Genomic DNA, 19,176 nt, shown 5'->3' with positions numbered 1-19,176 from the left:
ACGAGAAGACTATTAGGCCAAACAACCGAAAAACCGCCTGTAAAATTTTGCACCACTTGGCAAATCTGTGAGGATTTACTGAACACATTCAGCTATGCTAATTAAAACAAACGATTGCAATAAACTTTTTCTCGCAATTATTGTACCTTTGACGGAGTTTTTTTTTTTATGTACAATTAAAACCAACAGTGCTATTTATCCTCACACCCATTTTCGTTAAGACACATAATTTAGCATATTCTTTAAATATAGATTTTTATACTCTTCGAGCTGGCAAAATTAATTGTAATTTTATCAACTACATTTAAACAGGCAATTCTTTAGGCAACCATGCCATAGGAATGATTTTTGAAGAAATGACACAAGAGGTCGCCATTTATTTACATTTCCTATTTCTTTCTATGACTGATCTCTACAGGTGAAAGGACACCTCTGTATGCAGATTTCCAACTACTGCTGAAAATAGAAATCTTACAACAGAACATACAGCCGCATCTAGTCCAGTATATTGGATTAGATATATACTATCAGATTAGATATATATCTAAAAGACATTTATATGACTTGAAACATATTTCTGAAAAAGAACTCTACACACACAAATATGAATGACAATTTTTTTTTATTGGGTTTACCTTATGCAAGACCATATAGATCTATCCCATTAACATCATACTTAGTTTTGTACATTTTGAACATTGCATAAGATCAGTTACAGAAGTTAGAAGTGATTTATGTAGTGATATGAGAACCTTATTCATCAACATAATTCTTAGATTGAGGAAAAATGACACATTCATTCCCTCTGATTACAAGTGTGACCGTCTTCAATCATGCATTACAGTGGGATGTGGTTTATGAATCGAATGCATTATCAAAATACACCGGGCACTTACAAGTATTAGGCTACAGGTCTGATAAGTTCATCCATCACATGAAATGATTATCAAAGCCAAATGCTCAACTAGACAACCTGCTTGGGAAGGGCATTAAAGGTAATGTGGAGGGGTGAAACGGCTTAAACCAGAGTATATCAAATGTTACAACAGAATCAAGCAAACCAAATAGAAAACACTTTAAAATCTCATTGCAGCAAGGCTCAAAAGGAGACCAAAATAAACCTTCCCCCTCCGAGCCGACGTAGCTAAACTTCACCGTATTAAAAATGAGCATCACTACCGTCACAAAGCGAGATTGTCTGCTACGCTCAAGCACAGGCTGTTAGAAATAGAGTATCTTATCTGTTAACAAGTCTGCGTGAATATCAGTTCAGTGTGGAGTGGGAGTGCTAGTTGCCATTGGTGCAGTCAAACAAGTCAGACTATGTTAAGGTATGTGAGGGAGTGCAAGACACAGTATATAATTGGAAGGCTTCAGAATACTATAGCAAATGTAAACATAGCCTAGCTCTGGCAGGAAATCCAGTCTATTTTGATTGAACCTCTTTGCAGATCTCAGATTTTGCACTTTAAAAGCCCTTGTGTGTGTGTATATAATATATATATGTATAGATATCAAAAACATGCATCCATACTTTAGTCCCCAACAATATAAAATTGTGTTTTAGTCAAGTGTATACGTGTAGGTGTGAGTAAATGGAGGTTTGTGTGTCGTTAACAAGTCTGTATATGTACAAAGTGTGCCAGCAATAAGAAAAGTTCACTCCTCCCTGACACTAAGATCAATGTGTACAATACACATAAGACATTGGATTTTGGTCATTGGGAAAAAAAAAAAAAAGGCAACACTAAATGATTATTTGTGAATGAAATATCCAACCAGTCAAAACCACACGTCAAACCTGAAACATCTTCCTATAAAAAAAGTGTTCTAAAATGCAGTATTTACATTAACAACATTACAGGCTTATAAGCATTGTGCACAGTGTTATTCCCACTGTAGTGCTTGTAACGCTGTGTACGAAATCTACACAATTCAAAATGCTTAGAAGAATCTATCACACTGCAGGAAAAAAATACATTTGTTTGTTTTTTTTTTGTTGTTTTTTTTTTTGTTGTTTTTAAATGTAACAGTCAACTTCTTAGCCAGCCAAGTATAGCTTTGTTATTGGATATCAAAAAGATGTTCCAGGCATGTTCTCAGTGAAAGACACCATATTCAGCATCAACCGGTTCAATCCTAACTTAGAAATCTCAATAGGTCTAGAATCCTGTACAAACAATGCAAAACAGAAGTCAACATTGTCAAGATTTTTTTAGCTTTTAAAGATCCAGTATAAACAACTTCTATTTGAAGTTGCGTTTTTCTATACAGTGTACAAAACGTGCAGTTTTTAAGAGTTAAATATTAATATTGGACTTGGATTATTTACATCAAAAAAAAAAAAAAAAAAAGGATATGAACAGATATTCCTTCACCATCGCCTTCAAACAGTTCCAATCCCCAAACCTCCCACACCAAAAATATTTTCCCTCAAAAAACCCTTAATCAAACAAGATGTTCCCTCTAACATACAAAATAAATCAGGTTAGGAAAACTCAGAAGTCAGTGAGAAAACAAAGACGACATTGTCTCTCAGGATTTTTTTTTTTCCTGACTGCTTGATTCAACAGGAAGAAGTCCAGGCCCTCGTCACAGGACACTGATGTTAAACGGAAAATCACCCCGAAAACAGAATTCACATTTGAAACTCCTTTGATTTTTGACAGTTCACTCTAGATTTATGAACATGAGGAAGAGTCGAGGCTAAACTGCGATGTTATCAAGTGACTACAGATAAGAAACCACAGTGGCTACAGTCATTTTCATTGTCAAACTAATACAGCTTCAGAAAATCTCTCCTGACCTCAAATACACTTGTGCTTTAAAACATTTTGAGAACAATATTTCAGCTCTTTAAAATTGTCAAATCCACATTTCCAGGAGCTGCAAAATCCTCACTGAACCTGGATTTGGAAATGTTTTGAAAACAATTGAAAAGTTTTAGTGGAGTTTGTGGACAAGGAACATTATGAATCGTTATCCTGCATCATGTAGGCTAGAGACACTTTGCATTAAGGTTCCTAGTTCATTTCTGAGAATACATTTCTGAGAATATATATATATTGATCTCATTTATTTAAATGCATTAAGTAAGATTTTTCCTGTCCCATAGCACAAAATGGCCAAATCTGCGAGGGTGTGATGGGAGTGCTGATCAATACCAATGACTCAACCATTTCTTTGCCAGGTAATTTTTTGGATGGTGATATATTACCTCTTCAACTAGACATTTTGACTAAATCTCTGTTCTAATTAGCTAGCTTACTCGTTCCATAAAAAAAAGAAAAAAAGAAAAATGTGACTTCGATTTATTTCTTCATATTTTTTATTTCCACCTTAAGCTGTGCCAGAGACCTGTCGATGTTTCCGCAATTCGTCCTTGATAAAAGTTATAAATTACTTAATGTCCTTTTAAGTATAAAACCAAATCACTCACATCTTAGGGCACGTGAAATTTTAATTTAGGTAAATAGCAAGGAAAGATTCATATGGGTAACGATTCTCAGTTCCTGCCTGCCTCGTTGACATTATGATGATGAATGTTTAATGTTTTGCTGCGATTGTGAATGTGAATAGTAACTGGAAAGTAAAAAAAACAAACAAAAAAAAACTAAAAAGTTTCCCCAAAAGTAGCTAACAAAAATGTGCAAGTGTGTACAAAGCATTAGTTATAGTTTCTATTTTTGGGATACAGTTCATCATGTTCACAAATCTCAATTCAACTGTCCAAGATCTTTGAAATAACATTCTCTCAATTCGTTTTTGGGGCGCATCTCACATTTAATGGCCCAACTCTTAACATGTGCTAAGTAAATGCATAATTCCCTTCTTAACATCTCAATTCATCTAAATAATGAAGATTTTTTGTAAGTTTGATACTTTGAGTTATAAAGACCATAATGATCCCTTACAAGACCCTTGAGTTGGAGGATATAAGAAGGAACTCAATAGAAGACCCTGAGTGAATCATTGGCCTTGTGTGATCATGGCCAGATTTTGTAGCATAAAACATTTGAAGATTACAATTCCTTACTTTTAGTTGGAAAAACCAAAAATCTTGCCGCTAATTCAAAAAGGTCCAGTTTAAACGTACAGGCACAAAAAAGTCAGTAAACAGACTTATTTACATCAAGAAATAAAAAAAAAAAAGGAGGGAAAACACAAAACAAATGTACACCCCCCTTTGAATCTCCATTGTGCCAAACGTTCTTCCACAAAGATGATATGTTTGCATCGTAACACCTGGAGCTCGTAATACTGAGTCCTCTTCACATCCGGGAACCCCTTTCCTGGAGAATCTGCAGAGACAGAAGAGGCTTAATGGCATAAGGAACAAAAACACAAAGTACCACATGCTCTGTAAGCCCTTCAGTACCTGTTGTGTACAGTTCCTGCAGGTGAGCACTCAAACACACGTTGTAATGTTTTCCCTACAACACTTCAGCAGTGCTAACTCTCTCAGCCAGCAGCACACTTCTACATGCAGGCTGAAACACACACTGAATGGAGTGAGGGGAGAAAAAGGAAATGCTAACATGAGGGAGGAAAATAAATCTGCTGCGCTACAAACTAGGAGTGCGTACTTGTAGAGCGACGTCAGGGTCAGTTCACAAAGGGAACCTTGGCAGGTGCGGTCAACCTTGGTACCGGAAAGGCACGGCGATAAAAGCTACAACTAACCATGACGCTTCGGCCGAGTCTGAAATCCCAAAGAGATGAAGGGCGAAACTAATCTCATTAGTTTGAGCCAAGGATCAAAACAAGGCAACATAAACATGTCGCGTCCCATCATGCATGATGCCGTCATTGCTTGGGCTAATCATTTAATACTATGTTAAGCAATGCTGGTACGGTGTATAGTATGGTCTTTATCTGTGGAGTCATTTGTATGGTGTCTCGCATCAATTCTCAGACACCTAATGTTTTTAAATGCTAGAACACAGCACCAAAATGCATCATCCCTCTATGTTTTGTCAAAATCGGACCAATGGTGTCTGAGATATCGTGTTCCTGAGTTAAAAATTTGGACCTGTAATCACAGCGCCCCCATTAGGCAAATCAGTGTAATTTGTCAGGACAGCTGTATTTGTGTTGCATGTTTTGTATCAATCGGACTTGTGGTGTCAGAGCTGGAGCCTTTCAAAGTTAGAAATTTTGACTGAAACTTGATCTTTATTCTCTTTTATGCATTTTAATTCTTTATTTATACCCTCTTCTTATACGCTTTATAATCTCTTTTTGTTTTTAGTTATCTTAGCCTGTATTTCTTATCTAATGTCTTATGTAAAGCACTTTGAATTGCCTTTGTGTGCGAAATGTGCTATATAAATAAACTTGCCTTTTAATTATAGTGCCTCCATCAGGCCAATCTGTGCAATTTCACATCATTCCTCCAAGTTTCATCAAAATCGTACCAGAGATGTCTGAGATTTAATGTTAGAGTTAAAAGTTTGACCTTTAACTATAGTGCCTTTAATTAATTATAGGGCAATCTAATTTTTAACTGAGCAAATGGTGCAAAGATGCATCATCCATCTAAGGTTCGTCAAAATTAGATCAGTGGTGTGTAAGATATCACGTTTGACAGAGGGACGGACGCAGCTAAATCCCCCTCATTTCATTGAGTGGAAGACAATAAGTCAAAGTGCAGCAGCTGACGATACAGGATGCCCTCCATTGACCAAGGTTGTGACCATGACAATAGTAACAAAAGGTCCTATTTACACTACTGACAGAATGGAGCTTTTCCCATCTGGTTTCAAAGAGAGCTTTACCTGAAGGGAAATAGTCTGACCGGTCTAAACAGGCAGCATCAGGCTTTTGATCCAGCTTTGGCTTGTAACCTCTGGAGGTGGCAGGCCAAAGCTCGATTCAAAACGTGTAAAAACATCTTTTCGACTGAAGGCGTCTTTGAAAACGAACGTGAAAAAGCCCTCAGTAGCATAAATTGGGTCAAAGAGGGATGGAAAGGGAGGACGAGGAGAAACTAAGGAGGTGCGGTGGAGGGACTAAGAGAGCAGTTGAGCGCTCACCATTGAGTCATAAGTGCTCAACCCTAATCAGAGTCATTCATTTCATAATCCGTCTCTTCGTCCTCGCTCTGAGCAACATGCAGCATGCAGACGGCACAGAAGAAGACAAGAAAGGCATGTCTTAAAAGAATGGAAATGAATGGAGGTGTAAATGTTAGAAAGGAGAATAAGGAGAAAAATAAAACTAACGGGTTACGTTCAGAGGGGATTCACATCACTTAACGACTAACATTTAATCTCTCTATGCAAACAGTCCAATGAAGACTCGACTGAGTATCAGACACACTATTACTACTCTTCATTGGACTTTGACAGGGATGAAATGAACATACACATACCTAATTACACAGAACAACAAATAAAATAAAAAATAATACAAAAGTTATCCAAAGGAACCTTTCTACCAAGCTCATTTCATCAAGCGCAATTCATCTACATGTACTTGTCTAAATAGGACTAAATAAATAAAATAGGCCCCCCCACCCACCCCGGATTACAATTTTTAGACTTTTTCCATTTCAGGTCAAATCTAACATGACATAAATCTTAAAGCTGGGTTAATGCTATTAGACCCCTTGTGTGGTCTTTGACAGTCGACATCAAAATAACAGTTGTTCTTTTCCTGCCTGAATCCAAATGGGTGAGTGTTGTTGGCTGTGAAAATGTCCTTTACTTAAATGTCCTCGACTGACAAAATTAAATGATCAACCTTTGCTTCACTACAATCGTTTCTAATACTTAACAGACAAACTAGGGTAGGGCGATAGTTATCGTTTATCATCTTTGATAAATCATAGCTGTCTAAATCGATGATAAGTAAATTTTATTTAAAAACTCAGACAAAATGAGGAAACATTTTAAGGAATATTATTTGAAAATTTCAGTTTTGTTTGACATCACACCTAACATTACCTTTTGGTTCAATGGGATGAACATTAATTTGATTATTTAACATGTGATTTTGCATACATGAGCCATACCGTCATATATATCGATATGGAAAAAAATTCATTCCATTATCATGATATTGATTTAAACCATACTGCCCAGCCTTATGACAAACAAACCCTCTGATCAATACAGGTTATAAAAAGGCAGAGTCTAGTTTAACTGCAGCAGTCACAATGCACTCCTTCATAGAGGTTCCTCATCAATAAACCAGCGGTACTTATCACAGTCCCGTGGGGGAAAGTTCATCAACGCTGTGCATTTAAAAACACCCAACACAGACCGTCATTCACAGATGTTTGCTATGGTTGGATTTTCAACCAGCCTTGCCACTCGTGTACACACAGACGCACACACACTCACCTTGGCCTTCTCACTGGGCTCACTGTTTGTCCCGTATGATTGGTTGTGCAGCTCCTTGGAGACTACACACAGGAACTCGGCTTGGTCCTCGTTTCCGTAGTTGTAAGAGGAGCCTATGCTGACCAGCTACAGAGACGAGAGAGCACAGCACAGAGGAAGGATTAGCCTTGGACAGGCAACATGAAGACACATGTTGGGCAGCTCATGGTGGAAAACAGAAGAGGGAGGAAGTTTAACGGAAATTTAAAGCAATGTGTAAGAGGTTGACAACCAAACAGGAGATGCAGAGTGTCTGCAGGTTGCAGCAAGTTAAATTTAAGACTTTTTTGATATATTTTAATGGCATTTAGGATGAAATATGACAAATTTCACAAGTGAAATAAACGTCAATATGAAAAACAGACCTTTCCAAGTATTGGTCTTTATGACTCACACTATGAAATTTCAAACTAGAAAAGCAGCACACCAAGAGAACATGTTCTAGGACCTCTAAAACAATTTAAGACTTAAAAGCTACATTTACCTGCATTTAAACACTTTCTACAGCCTTAAATTTCTAAAATACAATTTTAGACATTATTCTTAAATCCTTTCAGGACCTGCAGACATGCCAGCATGGAAATCCAAAATAAAAACAGGGATGTGTTAGGATTCATAAAGATTAAGGGGGAAAAAAACAGTAAAAAAGAGAAATGGGTGAACAGATGGGATATTATGAAGGCAATTACCAAGAAATAAAATATGGTAATGTGAGATCCACAATAAGAAGTTAATGATTGTTAGAAAGAAACAGCTAAAATACACAAAAGGACAGCAAAAGGTATCAGTAGTCAGTCACTAAGAGAATACAAGTGCATGGACTCAACCACAGGGAGCAAACATGCTAGTTGAAAAAACAAAATGGGGAACAGTGGGTTTGATTTGATGGAACCAAGCTTGTTGTCAGTGAATTGTTGTGATGCAATGAAGTACTGGAAACTGTCTCCTTAATAGTGAATAAAGTCAAGGTGGAGCAAAGTAGCTCACTCCCAGTCTTATAAACAAGAGTGTCATTTTTTAGCTCCGTGACTATGAAGAGATTTGATTGTTAGTACCATGACACTACTAGACAGTGCGTGTAGGATTTTCTCTAATTCTTCTATTGTCAAATGAATTGTCATCAATACTATCTGCACTATGTTCTACCGTCCCTGTGAGCTGCTTTCTATCAGCGTATTTCATGATGTCCGCTCCCTCCTGCTTCTGCTGCATAACTTACCAGACTACCAGACGGGTTTTGTCAAGACTTTACAGGGAATAGAGGGTGAGAAAACCCAAATTCAACCAAATGAAAACATCACTGTGGCTGCTGCTTGTAACAGCGAGTCACTTTTTCCCCCTAGCATTACAAGGCGTTAGTCATGCCAACCCTTTTCCTAAGGAATACACCAATGAGAAAATCCTACACAGCATTTTTAAACGGATCTCTAAGACAATCATAGCAACTTCTAATGTTCCTGCTAAAATGTCTTATTCACAAAAGGACACAAATAAAACAAGATAAGAGGAAAAATTATAAAGGGACAAAATCTTTAAAAAAAACAAAACAGCATGCACACCTTGAAAAACACTGTTAGAAAAACAGAGCAATGCCTCTTCCGGATCGACTGCTTTTAACTCTGTGTGTTAAGTGTGTGTACACTGCAGGCTACATGTACTGTATACTGTCTGCACCCAGGTGTGCATGTTCAGACACGCACCGCCTCATTAGCCGCTTCTGCCGAAGACTTGTTGTTGTCGAGAGATCTCACATTAGCAGTCAATGCAGCAAAAAGACCAAATAATGTAAACTAGCTACCAAGGACTCCACTCTCCACAATGCTGATGACTCAACCTGCACCAAATCTAAAAGACCCTCGAGACCCTCGATGTCTCAGCTTTAAAATAATAACCTTCAACGACCAGAGACCATGACACACCCTCAAAACAAATGGACTATAATTATGGAGTCCTGAAGGCAGCGGTGCCATTAGTGGCCCTGAAAGCGAGGCAGTAGGTCAGCTGAGCTCGTCTCCCCAGATGACTCCCCTGGGCCGGCTACTAAGCTTTAAGCTTTGCATAAGGGAGTGTTTCTAGGGGTTTCCCATCTGACCTGTATAAGGAGATTAGTGAGATTTCAGCCCTGATGGGAGATCCAGTGATCTCCCCTCATCTCTTGAGGGGAGATTCACTCTCACACACACACACACAACCATCCCAACACCCAAATGAGCGTGCCTTCCCATTAAGAGAAATAATCCCTTGGTGGTTTTGACTGAGGACAAAACCTCATGTAAAACTCAGTATTGTAAACTTGGACAATTCATACTTTAATGTTTGAATCTATTTGTATTTCTAGGTTAAGTGCCTGCTGGGAAGATAAAACAACTTAAGAGAGCTCTTACACTTTTAAATCTAAAACAACCAGCAGTATATTGCAGCACAGCCCCCAAAATAGCCAAGTGGCTACATCAAAGCAAAACAAAGACAGTTGCTGACAAGCTACAACAAATTGTGGATGGGGAATGAATGGAAAAAAAAGAAAAAAAACACAATCACAGACAAGAAAAAAGGTGTCATGGTCTCTTAGCCTCATTGGTGAACAAGCAGTACAAATGAACACTGAAAGGAATCAACTCAAAAATGGCCAACAGCTATGTGTCAAGTCGGGACATAGGATGGCCAACGGGGTGTGTGTATGGACAACATGGGGACCATGCAGTGACCAGCCCGTGGACAGAAATTTGTGGGACACACCTCTCCGCTGTTGTTTGGCAAAGCAGACTCCTCTCCCTTCACCTCCCTTGACACAATCAGCAGAAACTCTGACTGGTGGGCCCGCCCGTAACCTATACTGACAAGCTGCAACAACCAATCAGAGCACAGAAGGGATGCCCGGATCATGTATGCGGACATTCAGAAAGATGCGATTTGCTGTTTGGATTTTTTTTTTTTTTTTTTTTTCATTTCCAATATTGAGGATTGGATTGTCTGGTCAATGTGAGGATAGCGGGGTGGGTGAAGCACATGAAAGGAGGATCGCTGCTGTGACTCTGCGGCAAGAGCTTTACCTGTTCAAACTTCCAGCCGTCGGACATGGTGGACACCATCTGCGTCAGCTCCTCCTCCTGGCACTGCAGCACCCGGTACACATGCTTCACCGGAGCCTGGGAGAGGGGGGGGGGGGGGGAAGAGGGATGAAAAAGGGTGGGAAAAAAAAGAATACAATAACATTAAATTTGATGAGAAATCTAGCCAGGTAGAGTGTCAATGGCAGAATTGTACACACCTGTGATGTTTTGCAGTCACGTTCCCTGATCTTGTCCTTGATGAGCTTTATTAATGATGTAATGTTGTAGAATTCTGCTTCTTCTAGCACACCTAAAAAAGGGAAAAACAGAAGAGAAAAAAATCAAGCGTTTCAGGGTGAGTGAGCCTGCAACTGCTACAGATCAGACTTGGCTGAACACCACTGCATTCACATAAGGGGATAAACTATGATATGTATGTAGTGTTTACAGTACATTTTTGTGTCAACCTCTTTTTTGAAATTCTTTAAATTTTACCTCTACTTTTTGTTTAATCTGCATATTCTGGTACAAATAAAAAGAAAAAAAAAATCAAAAGCTTCTCTACGAGTAATATATCTTTGACTACTGTGCCTCTACTCAAATTTCTCCGAGTTGTATTTTGTGAAGACCAGTAGTGTGGATCAATGGGGAGACACAGCATCCCGCTGTACTGAACAGACTCAAGAGGACAGAGAGTCTTCCTCCACTCCCAGTCAAATCAACTCTCCCTCACAAAAGTCTGTATCAGCCAAGCAGACATGCCAGGACAAGAACAAGCAAATAACTGGCCTCACTAATACTAAATTAGTATCAAAAATTGTACAAACAAGCAACTCTTTTTCTCTCTCTCAATTTCGGCAGTGTATGTGTGTGACAGGCAGTAACAACACAAGCAGACTGACTGAGGAACTCAAACGCCGCTCCTCTCTCTTCTGAGTTCAACTGAGAAAAGCCAGTCAAGTTATTTTCAGTTGAATACGTTTTCATCACGACTAAAGGCATACTATTAAAACATCTGAATAAAACTGAAAAAAATGTGGATGTAACAAAAATGAAAACAATTTTTTGTGCTTTGCAGAATACGGCATTTGGATTCGGGAACATCCCTAATCTTCATGTCTTATCCCATGGAGAACATTACCTTCCTCTGCCAAGTCCCTGTTGAGCACCAGTTTGCCGTGCCTCAAGTAGTTCAGCACTGGCCCAAAGTACGTGGGGTCTCTGTCTATGAGATAGGCACCAGTTTCATCCTGGAAAGCAGAGGAAAAAGGAGGATGAGGTTAATAGAATTCCTAACTATGTATGGTTAGACTAGGAAACATTGAATTTAAGATAAGACAATCAATGGATAGGCCTCTACCTTTGTCAAACATAATGAGTAAAACCAAACACCAAAGAATTATGAGGTCAGCTCCTGCACTGATAATCTCTACATGGGTTGAGAAGACACACACACACACACACACACACACACACACTAGCTTTGGAATATCACTTCCCTATTCCCACAGGCCTTGGGTTTGATCCTCATTCCTTCACAACCACTGGGTATTCCCCTATTTCTGTAAGTACTGTGATTAGAAGGTCTTTGTCTCGTGGGGGAAAAGGAGGTTAAAACAATTAGAGCAGAACAGAAAGAGATTTGGAACAGCAGGCTGAATCCACCGAGGGGACCAGAAGGAAGCGCTGCTACCTTGGCGTACAACTAACAATTAGTCCAGTCTGATCTGCGTTACATAGTTAGCTCAGCCCATGAGAAATTCAGTTTGTGAAAGTTGTCGAACAACTGCAGCCAACACCAGTTCAGTAAAGAAACACTTGTGTTTAACATGGCCAAAGGCTAGAAGATCAAAGTTTCATCTGATGTCTGGAGGGTTAAGAGTGGATCACATTCACAAAAACACTCAGCAGGAAGGAAAAACCCCCAAGCAAATTTTGTGCAAATCCACAAATGCAACAGGATGTGTGAGTTTGCATCAGTTCATCATATGGCCTCAGGACCAACCTAGACAAATTAGCAGGCCTGCTAGTCATTGCAGCTTCCCCAACATTATTTACACAAGAACACAAGCATTATTTTCATACTTTCCAGGCCATGACCACAATCAAACACACTGCCAAGTCTTCACTGATGAACAGACCTGCACATTCATAGCTAGCTCCCCTTCACAAGTCCAGAGATTGATGGGCCTTCAACTCAGAAGCCATTAATCTTTCCAATAATGAGAAAAGGTCCCAGTGCATTTTCTTTTGTAATGAATCTCTGAACCCTCTTGGCTGGCTGACCTCCTTTCTATGGCAAAAATACCCCACAGGAGCCCAATGGAGTTCTATTCTAGTCTTATTGCCATGTGTCAGTTCTTACATTTCTGCAGTCATTGAAGTTTAAGCACAAGTACAGGTGGGCGTACATGGAGGATACAGACAAGGCCACAGCTAGACAGGTCACATCAAACCACATCCTACATAACCGTTAATTTCCACAAAGAGGGGTTCAGCTGCTACTGTCTGCTTTTCTTCCGATTTTAACCACACATTTTGCAGTCGATGAATAGTAACTTGAAAAATACAATTCACTAATGAATTTATGTTTCAACTAAAACATCTACTGTATTTCTATAAGCAAGAACTTAACTGATTTAACATGCTTGTGTCATTACCAACATTCAGCCACAGAGTGATGATTTCTGATTGGCGGTTGCTCTTCTAGCTCCTAAAAAACGAGTCATTTTTTCTGAGTCGAGGACTGCCAATAGTAGCGAGTCATTTCTACTGATCTCGCCACGCTCTGCCCCTCTTCGCTCTCCCCCTTGGACAAAGAATGGACTCTGCTAGACTCCCGACTAAACCTAGAAACATTCAACTGCAACATAAACTAAAACAACTGCATGATGCATTGGCCTTAGAACAAAACCTGGTTTCACCAAAGTTTTGAGCTCGAACCCGGTCATGTTTGCAACAATATTTCAATGAGTATTCACGAGAAGAGCTATGATTGAAGTATGACGTCCCAAGCGTGCCAAGTTGCTTGAAAAGTCTCTCATTAGCTCACTGTAGACATGTAAACCAGCATTAGATCGATAGCGCAGATATTGGCCCTTTATTAAATATCGGATATGAATATTCCCTCAGCTACATAAAGAGTGTAAAACCTATGGAATTTGATTTTCTTTGCATATTTAGCAATTTCATTTAATTGTTACAAAATGTTTTCTGTAAATTTGCCTAATTCTTCATTTAACGGCAGTAATGTAGAGTTCCCAGAGTTCGCCCACTATTGAATAGATGGCATGGGTCAACCATGTCAAATGTTGTTTCAGAGGCTTTTCCGAACTGCCAAGAATAAAATGCTTAATGTAAACACTGAATACTTGTAATTTTGGGACAAGAAAATGGTCAAATTTAAAGAAAGTGAATATCGGCACAAAATCGAAAGCTTAAATACAAAAATATCAGTACTGGTATCGGCCTTCCAAAACCCACATTGGTTAAAACCCTAAAGTAAATATGTAGCCTAAAAACTGTGTGTACTCTACATTTCTGTAAACTTGAAAGCGAGTCAATCTATTGTTCTGAGTCCAAAGCTGGAACCCCCTCGGTTCACTGGTCCTCTGGGTGCACATGGAGCTATGGGGGAGTCTTCCCACTTGGGGTGACAGTGACCCAGTTTATAGAGAGAGAGAGAGAGAGAGCTGATTACAGGGGGCACTGGCTTGTGATTGATGTGGACCCAAACACACAAAGGGGACAGTGTTGTAATTAAAAACAAGAGACTGTGTCTCTGGGGGCCCAGGCTGGGGAGCACCGGGAAACAAACAGAGGGGTGGGGACAACGAGCACGAGTGAGGGAATAGGAAGAGACCACAGGGAAATACAGTAGACAGGCAGGAGAGGAGACAAGGAGACAAGGAGGCAAGCTGAAGAATCAGGAGGAGGAAGGTTATTGAATTAGGAAGCTTTAAGTGCAGAGGTAAACACACCTATGAAAGTGCACTGTCTCTGAGCAATAGTATGATGGTTTACTTAAATCCAGTTTATCCATGAGACACGTTTCATGGTCGTGAAGATATTAAAAGTTAACAAAAAGTGACTGTGCAATATTCAATGACATGCTAATCACAGAGCAGGCCGAACTTTTAAGTTGAAAGTACCATCAAACTTTGTCCGCCGACGTTATGGGTCCATATTAATGAAGCAGAAATGCTAGACCTATATGGGACAAAAAGGGGGGCACTAAACTTGAAGAGACGGATGGTTGCGGCCCTGTTATTGTGGTGGGAATACCAACCGTATAGGCTAAACTGCCAAATTCAGGCACTCTGAAATGTCTTGGGTTGCACAAAGATTGGTTTGTTGCATTTGTGTTTTCAATGGGACTTGAGATCGGACCATAAATACTGGATTTTGTGAGACGACATGTGCGTCCAAACACGTTTAAAAATGCCTGTTATGCATATCCTGTGGCCATATTAAATTTAATGCGTCTGCACCCCCCCCAAACACACACACACGTCCATGTTACACTGGTCCTATTGTGTATTGTTGCTGTAGATGAATTCTGATCGCAATGTGAGCAAATGCCTGCTTTTGTAAATCCAAGCCCCATCACTTAATGCATCCTGGCATGATCAAATGACCCAAAAAATAAAATGAAAAAACAAAATCAAACAAATTAACCCACACTGAAACAAGTGTAAACACAACCTACTATAACCACCAGATGAGGTTAGTTCGGGGCAACATGGTGTTGTATGGTTCTCATCACAAATCACTGGGACACCATGAACAGAATAACTGGCAAATTCTTCAGCTCTTACATGGATCAAAGTAGGCCCAATCATGAACAGACTGAAGATAACTGTAGACTTAAAATGACGGTAAACAGTCTAATTAGAAGGGTGGACTTCACAAAGAGGAAAGCTTACTGTATAACCTAATCGTTCTTCTCCTACACACAATACATATCCTCCCACAGGAAATACCACAGTGGCCCACCCTTCAAGCACATGGAAGTCCAATAAGGCTTTTTAGACACATGAACACTGCAAGTCTATCTGTTATTCATCGAATCATTACAAATTATCACGTTGGATTCTGACTACCACAAAGTGTGCACACTAAAACTTCTCATTGCAGCATTGCACCGTTTCATGCTTGGCAGGTGTGGAGGGATCCCTAATTTCACTAAACACACAAAACAAGCAGGCTGGCTTAATTGTATTCACTGCTAAATTTCATATATCCTCTCTAATAATAGGCTAGCTTGTCATGTGAAACCGTTCCAATCCACAAATTTGCTCAGGCCAAGAATAAAAAGAATGAAAGCCTTATTAACGCTGGACGCCTTCACTTCAGCTGAGCCAGAATACAAGCGCCCTGCGGAAACAGGGCTTAAAGATGTTGCGGTAGATCTTCTGAGTCACATGACTGTAACTACTTAGCCAAGCCAAGTGGAAGTCTGATCCTTGTAGAGCAGGAGCCAAAGTCCCTCCGGAGTACAAGTAGTAATGGCATAGTCAAATAGGGCTTCATCCTCTAAATAATACATGCATCACATCAAGGCTGCATTATGTGAAACTATCTCGTATTTCAAAATATTTAACACTGTAATTTCAGTGCCTAGTGCCTGATTTTACTGTCAAGTTTGACCTTTCCTCTGGGTTGGTGGTGGTGGTGGGAGGGGGGTCTTCTCTCATCTTTTCAGCATTTTCTGAGCATTTAGCTGAACAATTTATGACGGGGGAATGTTTCAGGCACTAAATGAACAACTCCTTTTAGATGACCCCCTAAAAGCTTCCCTGTCATGGTGGAACGGCACAGTTAAGAGTTGCTCGGCCACGCTGGCGAGTGGGAAATCACTGCCACCCGGAGCTTTAGGTAGAAAGCAGCAATGTGAACCACAGAGGAGAGAGGAGCTTAGTGTAAAATATTTACTCTGTTTAAAACTCAGTCATTGGGGAGTTCCAGCCTGCGACATTTTGGTTCATTTCAGCACAAGGCTATAATCAATTGTGCGTGGCTGGCTTTTGTGAATGAAGTGGCCTTGTGCTGGTATAGGCGATAGAGTCGGGCTGGGGCGGTCTAAAGTTGCACCTGATCTGCCAATGTAACTCTGCAGCGTTGCATTGAGCACCAACTGCGTGGAGGCAGCGGAGGAGATGATGATGTCACCGTTAAATATTTACGTTGCCTCCCACAGTGTGCTCAGGCATGACATACAACGTGAACCCGCCCGGCATTAAATGCGGCCATATTTCTCGCACACACGAGAGAACCTTCTCAGCCAGCAAATGGGAGATGAATATGAAAAAAAAAAAAAATCAGATGTGAAAAGAACAAGAATTCTATGTGATGGAATGCTTGAAAAATTGATGCAGCTCTCAAAACCAGAAAGCTGGATCTCCGCTTGAGTGGTCCTGAGTTGTTTGAGAGGAGTAGTCCGCCATTAGGCTACACATTAACGAAAAGGATGGGCGTCCATCGATGTGCATCTCTCAGTTCGTTGATTGAACCACTGACAATTATTTGACAGCGATATCCTCTTAAGACACTCATGACGTGAATTAGTCAATGCAGGCCAACAAAACGCTTCATCAAATATTCAGAATGACAATACAACACTAACATGGTCACAGACAGGGGCGTTTGTCAACTTTGAGACAGACGATTTAAAAAAAAAAATAGACTTGTATAGAGACCTATTTATAAAAAAAAGTGACTGTCAGCTGTGATGACTGGCTGTGCATGAGTGCACTCCCTCCACTTTCTCCCTGGTCTACCCCAATGTGCAAAACAGGCTCCAGTCAACAACATGAATAATGCAGTTCTCCTCAAGAGTCCTACTGAAGCACGTCAGCCTGCGTGACTGAGAACTGAACCACTCATTTCCTTGGCTGGGAAACACAATACTGCATTCGCCAAAAACAGAGCACTTCAGAAAGCCATCAATCTTCTGGGCTTCCTGTTCACGTTCAGAGTTGTGCGAGGTGACAGAAAGAATAGGCCCTCTTGACTGTCATTCACGTGCGAGATAAAATCATGTAAGCATATATAGTTTGACTGCAAGTGGTTAAAGTAAAATGATACCCTGTCCTATATTGAGAGCTGTCTTAAGTCAGCTGCCTGCAGCAAAGAGGTACGGTAATGGCTTGGGAGTCTGACATGCACTTAAAACAAGGGATTGAGATAGGCTGATCAGTTGCTCATGGCAGGACAAAAAGCAAGCTGATTATTCAAAGATTAAGATATTTGCATGAAAATATGAAAGGAAACAAGGCCTCAGCTGGGTATAAGGGGGGGTAGGGGTGGAGATTAAAATGTTTAAGTGGATGAGAACAATGAATAATAATGGAACAGTAAAAATGGAGCAAACCAGAGCACGCCACAGTATCTGTACAGACTCTAATACATGGACACTTGACAGTGCTGGGGGACTTAAAGCACACACTGCTGTTACTGGCAGATGGACAAACAGAGAGGCGCCTGATTCTCGCCCAATGAAGCCATTCAGGGAGATGAGTGACATCATCCCTTGCTCTTGGTTGTCAGCACCTCACCCCACTTGGCAATGACTTGTGCACTCATTAGGAGATCTACACCACACTGGCTGATTATTGCAGACCAAACAGAACCAGCGGGGCTAGGGGACAATCATTGCACTCATCGTATAGAAAGTGACAGACGACCCAAAGAAAAAGAAAAAACACGGATAATTAGATTAGTTTACTACTAAATCATATGTATAGATTATTTGGTAAATTTACAAGAAAAATCGAACAGTTGTCTATGAACACTGGACAGGGCAGATTACTTTGTTATCACTTAGCTGACATTTGACACCTTGATGAGTGCAACGCAATGCAATGGCCTTGGATGGGGAAAGTTTGCAACTACTGTGGCAACTGTTTTCACTAGGAAAGCTGCAGTTAAAATACTACACTACTAGACCGCTGAATTACCACCCTAGATAAATTGTGTCATTATAAGCCCAGGCACACTCACTTTTTAAGCAATGTAACGTTACGTATACGATCTACAGCAACATTACACACAACAAGCTAGCAAGCTCGTGTCATGTGGTGTGACTGTCGGAATCTAGCTAGCTTAGCAGGTTAAGGCTAGCTAGCTATAAAGAATGAAAGCTAGCCTTAAGTGACTGCCTAAGACACATAACAGCATCCTTAATAGAGCTGAGAGAGTGACTACGCAAGTCAGCAAGAGTAACTGATACCCACCCCGCTCGGCCAACACTGGACCAAGCGAACACTAGCCAGTTTGGCAAAAAAAAAAAAACACACAAAAAAACTGGAGCTACTGCGCTTCCGACTAGCAAGCTAACTTGCTCGACTAGCTTAGCATTTACCTTATCGGAGTCGAGCTCGGGGTCAGCTTGGCTCAGTCTGTACAGAAATGATTTTGGATCTCGACACAGCGTCTGTCTTGTTGTTAAAAAATACGTCCCCCCAACGTTCAGGCGAATCCATTTCGATGCCCCGACACCGGATGAAATGTTCTTCTCTGCCGAGGAATGGGCCAAACATCTCCGATAAACGGAGCCGCTTGTTTCGGAGCTGTTTTCTGCCATCCCTCTTCTCCGCCCTCGGCTCTCTCTGTCTGTGCGGCTGACAGGAAATATCTCAGCTGCAGCTACTAGATTCCACGATTCATGCAAAGCAGAGTGCCAGCTCCTCAGCCACTCCTACTCCCACTCCACCAGCAGTGACAGACACTTGCATAGATTA

At 40.4% G+C, this 19,176-nt stretch overlaps 1 protein-coding gene across 1 annotated transcript; it reads right to left on the bottom strand.

Moving 5' to 3' along the window:
• Nucleotides 1-3,049: 3,049 nt before the first annotated feature.
• kctd5b (potassium channel tetramerization domain containing 5b) lies at nucleotides 3,050-19,044 on the bottom strand. Its single transcript, XM_071537091.1, has 6 exons — nucleotides 18,798-19,044; nucleotides 11,577-11,685; nucleotides 10,654-10,745; nucleotides 10,436-10,531; nucleotides 7,347-7,472; nucleotides 3,050-4,301 (listed from the first exon to the last, which is right to left on the bottom strand). The coding sequence occupies exons 1-6, from the start codon at nucleotides 19,017-19,019 to the stop codon at nucleotides 4,272-4,274; spliced, it is 675 nt and encodes a 224-aa protein (XP_071393192.1). The 5' UTR covers nucleotides 19,020-19,044; the 3' UTR covers nucleotides 3,050-4,271.
• Between the last annotated feature and the right edge of the window lie 132 nt (nucleotides 19,045-19,176).

This window comes from Centroberyx affinis, unplaced genomic scaffold (genome assembly GCF_046629955.1).
Source record: "Centroberyx affinis isolate AG114_WGS23_722 - 3 ecotype Tasmania unplaced genomic scaffold, CSIRO-AGI_Caff_v1 ptg002979l_1, whole genome shotgun sequence".
Taxonomy (NCBI): Eukaryota; Metazoa; Chordata; class Actinopteri; order Beryciformes; family Berycidae; genus Centroberyx; species Centroberyx affinis.
The sequence above is the reverse complement of the archived record's forward strand: the minus strand, read 5'-3'. Positions and strand labels throughout refer to the sequence as shown.

Bases quoted from the DNA above. Each gene is read 5' to 3' on its own strand.
- kctd5b (XM_071537091.1), bottom strand. From the start codon at position 19,019: ATGGCAGAAAACAGCTCCGAAACAAGCGGCTCCGTTTATCGGAGATGT. The intron at 11,686-18,797 runs GTAAATGCTAAG...TCTGCTTTCCAG, and splicing joins CCGAGCTCGACTCCGATAAG to GATGAAACTGGTGCCTATCT. The intron at 10,532-10,653 runs GTGTGTACAATT...CCCCTCTCCCAG, and splicing joins GTGACTGCAAAACATCACAG to GCTCCGGTGAAGCATGTGTA.